This window comes from Dreissena polymorpha, chromosome 2 (genome assembly GCF_020536995.1).
Source record: "Dreissena polymorpha isolate Duluth1 chromosome 2, UMN_Dpol_1.0, whole genome shotgun sequence".
Taxonomy (NCBI): Eukaryota; Metazoa; Mollusca; class Bivalvia; order Myida; family Dreissenidae; genus Dreissena; species Dreissena polymorpha.
The window spans coordinates 68,751,606-68,759,167 of NC_068356.1; the positions used below are offsets into that span (position 1 = coordinate 68,751,606).

Consider the following 7,562-nt stretch of genomic DNA (forward strand, 5'->3'; position numbering starts at 1 on the left):
GCCACGATCGCACATGTATTAAATCACATACCGACACATTTACTTAACTTTACTCGTATTTGCTGCAGAACCAAAATTATGTCAATTTTTCTACATAGCTTTTCAATTAAAAAGTACTGCTGTTTATTTTTTGTTAATACTTCTTTTGAATGTCTTTTATTGATTAATGAGCGTTTAATCTTTTTTGACTCAAAAAATCGTATACACTCGCATTAAGATTCGTGTTCCTTGTTGCGAGCTGATACGGCTGAATTCGTCCCTATTTTTTTGGCTGTATATTACAGCTGTCTCACCAGGAAACTTTTGAAACAATTTAAGATTTTTTCGAGCACAAACAAGGACGTTTTGCTAAATGAGATGCGACATATTTACTGTTTAACACCGGTTAATACACAGATATAAAACATAGCTAGAGTGAATAGCGGTGTTACATTTCTTTCCGCACCTTATGTGATATTTAAAATAACCAGACTGACGAGATGAGAATGCAGGCTTCGTGGAATAGTATGAGACTAAGGGCGATTTTCAGAAAGTTGTGAATGAATAGTGTGTGGTTTGTATGGATATGGATGTTTTCAACCTGTTTCTTCATGTGTTAAGACTGGATGAATATACCAAAGTAACATGCAGGCACTGAAATGTGTATTAGTAGGTGATGGGTGAGAACATTTTATTCTTCGTTATAGTATAACCTTTGAATATATTTAAATGTTTGCGTTTAGCGTAATATACATACCGATTAACATAGAGTGAATTATGTGCTAGTTAAAGTTGTATTGAATGTTCATTTTAAGGATTACTAATGATTATAATTTCGTTCCAGTTTTTAATTAACCAATCGTTCTCACATTTGGTGCAATATGATACATTTTATACAAGGCTTAATAAGTGCTCACCGTTTTAAAGGGACCGTCAACCGCGATTGACGAAAAAAGAAAAAATCTTAAATACTGTATTTTTTACAATTATTAGTTTATATTGATTAAAATATCACGATTGGTATATTACATTACTTGGACAAAGTTGTTAAGTGTTAATATTTTCAGTATATTCAGTAATAAATTTTACTGGGTACTGGTGCAGGTACCTGTTAACCAGTTAACTTTAAATAACACAAGTAGATTGATCATCATCGTTACGTGGTAAACCCAGGAATGCATATTTTGCATGCGTAGTGAATTGTATATATAAAATGATCAATCTACTAGCGTTATTTATAGTGTGTATATCGTTATGTCACCTATTTTCGCGATGTACGTTCGATTTCACATCGCGAAATTTTATTACCGAATATACTGAAAATATGAACTTTTTTCAATGAATGTAATATACCAGTCGGGATATTTTAATTAATATAAACTAATACTTGTAAAACATACGGTATTTTAGAACTTTTTGTTCGTCAATCGTGGCTGACGGTCCCTTTATCCAGATTTAAAATAGTTTTGGAAATGATGAACAAATTGAATTCATTAAATGATCGCTGTTGGCATTTCAGTCTTGTTTATGTAGACAAAAAGAGTATAACAATATCGAATTTTTTTCTATGGTACTGTATTTTATAACCTTTGTAAAGTGTAAACATTGTAAACATGAATAAGTACTGTCATATAGTGTAAAAACACTTTATCCAAAAATTGCTAAATGAACATGAATACTCAAATGTCTGAAAAATCCTTATGACATAAAGTTATGTCAACGAATGTCGCGATGGTTGGTAGTTGAATGTCGCTATGGTTTGTAGAATGCCTTTGTAATACGTAAATGAATGCTCGAGGATCTGTAATGCTGAAATCTTGCTTTGAAATAAAAGTTAAATTGAGATTATTAAAGATACTTATTTATTTTAGGAATGTTGGAAAGACATCTTTGATGAAGACTTACAAGGAAAAATGCTTTCCAGAGACCAACATCCCCACTGTGTAAGTACTGACCGCCAAATTAGGGATTGGCAATTGCATCGTCTAACCGATTCAAAGCCGGTCAGTTATATGCATATATTATAAAATGAACATTAAAACACAACTGTTACATATCACAAACTTGTTTAAAGATTAGAACGTGAGAGAACATACTCGCATGGTAATGGATGATTAACCAAATCAACTACACGTGTTATGTTAATTTATGATTCCACGTGTCATGATACTTGATATGACTTGAACATTGTACAAGCTTCACTTTCGATTGCGTACATAGAGGTCATTAAGGTCATCCCGATGTAGAGGCAAGAGAGTATGTAAATGATTCATGATACATGTAGTTATTTAACTGTCCTTGCCCACGTTAAAAATAAAAATGATTACAATTTAGTTTATGTTTAGTTTATTTGATGATGCAGTAGGCAGTAAGCACATGAGTATACATGAAATGTCACATACATGAAATGAAATGGCACATACAATATTTAAAAAAAACAGTCACAGGTCATTCGAATCATAAACATCAAAAATATATCGGTACATCGTAAAGAAAAGTATTGGGTATTTTAAATAAGACCATATACAGCGAGTGGTTGTGCATAAATATATACAAAAGTCCTACCCTAATCATAATATGTATTATAAGTATTTCTTATTTCCCATGCTTTAAAAATAAACATAGCTAAATTTTTAACAATATTGCTATTTTGAGAGGTCAATAAATCTATAAACTTTAACATATTTGGTCTTACGTTATACCATGGTTTTAAATAAGCTTTTCTTACATCAGTATATACATTCAAGTATTATTGCTATGTTGCAATTTGAAATAATTATATAGGTATCAAATTGGGTGGTTGTGGAGTAAGGTGTATACGTCTAATACACGAAGAACAAAAATAGCAATGCAGTAAAGCATGTACTTAAGCGAATGACTTTTAAACCAATGAGGAAAATTACAACTGCGCATGTTTTTATGTTGTTGACAGTGTGGAGGTTTACAATTTCGGGCTTGTGTAGATCGACTTTTTAAAGGGGCCGTCCAACTGATTGGTAAATTGACAACATTAAAAAAAGTTGTTTCAGATTCGCAAATTTTCGTTTTTAATGATATTTTTGAGGAAATGGTAATACTGACCATTTACCATGCTCTTAAATATCCATTATTATGATTTTATGCATCTTTTGACGATTTGAAAACCTGAAAATTATAAAGCGTCGTGCGACGCGAAAGGATTGAATAATTTGGAAAGTTTTTTTAAATTGTATTCTTGTGTTTTTTTATACTGGATATTTTTTAGGTCAAATGTTTAAATTTATCAATATAAAGCATTTAATGACATGCTTCAATACATGCCAAAATCTGTTGGACGGCCCCTTTAAGAAAGCCAACGTTAGTATCTATGTTTAACCGATACAATATGATAAATGTAGTCTGTTCTTAAGACGCATTTATTCAAGTTGTTGTAAATGCCCATCTTAGTTGACCAAAACACAGGTATTATATGTATCTTTGAATACTATTATTTCGTCAAACTTAAATAGTTAAAAAAAAACATTTAACGCTCATGTGTATAAACAGACTGATCGAGTTACATGACGATTTAATAATTTCTCCGGGAAAGTTTTCAACCATCTTTAATAAAAGGAATCGCGTCGTATAGTTTAAAAAAGTCACAATCACAATTATCAAATATACATCGTTTGCGAATCATGGAAATGGGGTTTTAACTACATGTACGTTTAGTATGGCGTTATTTCGGACAATGAACTGGGGAGATCAAAAGCCTGTTGTTCTATATGATTCATAGCGAGTTTTTCACTCATGTGGTGAATAAATGTTCACCCACTTTACATATTAATCGAAAACTAATTCGTGTCGGAAGTTTTCAAGTCATTGTACTAGTACACAGGAAATTATTCATGCCATTTCTCACAGTTCGTTTTATACCTGCCATTTTGTGAATGATTCCGTTTTAATTGTTAACGCTCTGACATATAAATGGTGACATCGAGAGAAGCACTTGATTTTTTTTGTATCTCTTAACTATTACGTTTTGGATATGATATTTATGTAAATGTATTTATTTCTGTACTTATAGTGCTGTCATTTATCTTATAAAACTTGTATTTTTAATTCACGAATAGGCATGTATTATACATTTAATTTATTTGGCGAATGAGGTTCATCAAGTCTCATTTTAATAGACCGATTCTTATTACGATAAGACGAACAAGTAACAATCGTACATTCACTAGCTGAATTGCGGTCATCGTCTGACTAAAAATGCAGTAGCATACATATGGTAATCAACCGGTTTGAAAACATGAGAAACTCCTTGACTAGTACGACATTATTTTGGTTTATTCAAATCGTGACATTCAACAAGTTTGTCGACACGAGAAAGTTCTTTATCGTGATGTCATGACCACGCTAAGGCTTATGTTAATCATGTGGAGTTTAACCGTTTTGAAAGCATGACGAAGATCTTAACCATTTATCGCGGTCTTGTTTGGGCGCTTTGCAAATCTTGAAGGGTTTAAAAGGTCTGAAGGCATGGCAAAGTCCTAAAACAGCAAATCATGGTCTTACTTTAGCGATATGAACATATTTAGTGGTTAAACGGTTTGAAGGCTTGGAATTGTTTGTTAGCATTTTCACCGTTTAAATCAGTCTGATCAACGTTAATACATAACATTATAGGATTAATTGTTTCTCGCACCTAAGTAAAGTCCTTAATTATAATGTCTGAGTCTTATTAAACTGTAGAGACATTTTTAGGAGGTAAATTTATTAAGGCGAGTGGCCAATCAATTATACAATACTTATATAAAGTATCAAATAATTAAAGCTTCGGTCACCACCTGAGAGCGGTAAATGCAAAGCATTTGGGTTAAAGTGGTTTAAATTAAATAGTGTTCAACCTCCTTTTTCTGTAGTTTTAACACGATTACATATAATTTTTCGAAACCAGGTTTGACTCAATCAAGGTAACCATGCAAATGGACGAAAATAACTACGACCTTACGGTGTATGATACGGCCGGCCAAGAAGCGTACGATAGGCTACGACCTTTGACGTACCCACAAACGGTACGTGACCAGGAAAAATATGTTCTTACTTTTTTCGATTGAGAATGTATTTTCAAACGTGTTTGCCAGGATAGCGATGCATATTAATACATAGTAATTGTTGACACATCTGGGCATAAGAGTGTAAATATTTTACATCACGCATTCATTATTTACACTTAAACCTTTGTTATAAGTTTTATCTTATTATTTGAAATATAAAAAAGCACTGGTGATCACAAGACATTTTAACACAACAAACGCACTTGAGAGTGTGGTACATGTATTTTTACAAGGAAGCTTCGACTTGTCACCAATTCATACAAGCGTCAAAACTGAGATTATATAAATGGACCAGTATTCTGTATAGAAATGACATGAGGACCATCTCATTGTCGTTGTCGGCTCAGGTACTACTTAAAAGTACCCGGGTACTCTTAAATAAATTACTAAGTACAAAGTACGTAAAATAACATAGAACGTACCCGGGAGTATGAACCGATGCCTTTATGCGGATTTTCCGTACCAAGGGTTCATTGTTAAGAGTACTCGAGAAACTTTTAAGTTGTATCTGAGCCAACAACAACACAATTGATCCTCTACGTGTTTGTGCTGTGTTTTCAGGATGTGTTCCTAATGTGTTTCTCCTTGGTATCCAGAGCCTCGTATGAGAATGTCAGACTCAAGGTAAAATAAACAAATACATTTACAATAGAGTCCCGTTCTGGGGAAAACTGGGCTAAATTCATGTAGGTTAAGTGTCGTCCGCGATTAGTCTGTGCAGGCGTTTTGTATTTATAGTTTACACATGTAAAGTGCTCAATTTCAACTGCGTCTTTCTTCATCACGTGACTTATTGGACACACACAAAACCCCTGTGTTACCAAAATTGATGCACGACGATTACGTATAGCGACTATATAACCGTAAAGCATGAAAGTACTTTGTATCCAGTAAGTCCACCTTATATCGCAATGTATATTAACCAATTAAATGCTATGTACATAATCAGCCTTATGTATGTTTTAACTATTCAAAATCAATTCTAGTGATTTATTTCAGTGGTTGCCTGAACTTAAACACCATTGCCGGGACGTCCCTATAGTCTTAGTTGGCACGAAACTGGACATGCGTGACGAGAACAGTACGAAAGACGATGCACTAATGAATGGGGATCGCGATGAAAATATAGCAGGGAAAACGATCAGCTCACAACAAGGCGATTCGCTGAAGAAAGATGTTGGCGCCCGTTTTTACGTTGAATGTTCCGCCAAAACGCAGACGTCAACCAGAGACGTGTTTGAAAGTGCAATCAGGGCCGTTATAACCCCCTCTAAGCGGAAACGGAGGGAATTTGGTTGTGCGCTTGTGTGATGTCGACTTCAGTTGCGTGATGTGTACATTGTTATACACTTCCGTAATCTATTGTTATGAGTGTTACACGCGAAAAGAGAAATTGTTAGGACTTTTCCGACAATGTACACAATGCTGTGAATTACATACAGTTTACGAGGAATCGTTTGGATTTTGAAGCATTTTAAAAATGTAGTGTTGTGAATAACATATTACATATTTCCCGAAGGTCCGACAATAAATCTATTTAATTATATACACATTTAAAATTTGTCAGGTCATAACGCTGCCTTATATCTCGTTGTTGAACTGAAGTCATGGTTACGATCAATAACAGGCAAGCCTCCCGTAAGTCACATGATATTTTTGTAGGTTGCGTGACGTGTGATAGTGATTTTGGCTCGCGCACTTATTAGAGTCTTTTGATTATATATTCATATATGAAACCGCAAGCATTATCGCAAATGATTCGATTTCATTTATATCTTACAAATAAGCACTGCTTTCGAAATACATGTATATGTGTGACTTAATTTTCTTTATTTCTTTTTCCTGGCATAAACGTGTATGATCTTCCTTTCTGCGCATTGTGTTTCAATTCATTATTTAGATAGTATTATCTAACCTTCGTTGATATTCGTATTTACGTATGTTTATGTTATCGTTGAAATTAAAATTGCTTGTGTGGGCATATACGAGACTGTTTTTACATGTATGTTTATTGTAACAATAATAAAATATTACAATATTCCGGAACTGCTCACTCTGTTTAGCGACTGACACTCGGCGTTTCAATTGAAATCATTGAATATCAATCCAAATGTACAGTGACAATGTTTTTTTAGAGGGCGTGCCATACTTTAAAAGTATGAATTAAAGGGGCCTTTTCACAGATTTAGGCATGTTTTGAAATTTGTCATAAAATGCTTTATATTGATAAATGTAAACATTAGATATAAAAAGCTCCAGTAAAAAAATCTAGAATAAAATTAAAAAAAGAAAAAAAGGTAACCCTAAGCAGGGCTCGAACCACTGACCCCTGGAGTCCTGGAGTAAAAGTAGTACCCACTTAGACCACTCGGCCATCCGTCCGGACACAACATTAGATATATGTAATACTTTATATAAGCAATCCTCGTAGTTTCACAGACTATAACGATAACAACAGAACTCTCCAAATTATTAATTCGTTTCGCGTTGCAACGCTTTATATTT

At 33.7% G+C, this 7,562-nt stretch overlaps 1 protein-coding gene across 1 annotated transcript; it reads left to right on the forward strand.

Moving 5' to 3' along the window:
• The first annotated feature begins 303 nt into the window (after positions 1-303).
• LOC127867476 (ras-related C3 botulinum toxin substrate 2-like) lies at positions 304-7,098 on the forward strand. Its single transcript, XM_052408636.1, has 5 exons — positions 304-659; positions 1,851-1,922; positions 4,898-5,015; positions 5,619-5,681; positions 6,057-7,098. Exons 1-5 carry the CDS (start codon positions 625-627, stop codon positions 6,366-6,368), a joined length of 600 nt encoding a protein of 199 aa, XP_052264596.1. The 5' UTR covers positions 304-624; the 3' UTR covers positions 6,369-7,098.
• Positions 7,099-7,562: the final 464 nt, after the last annotated feature.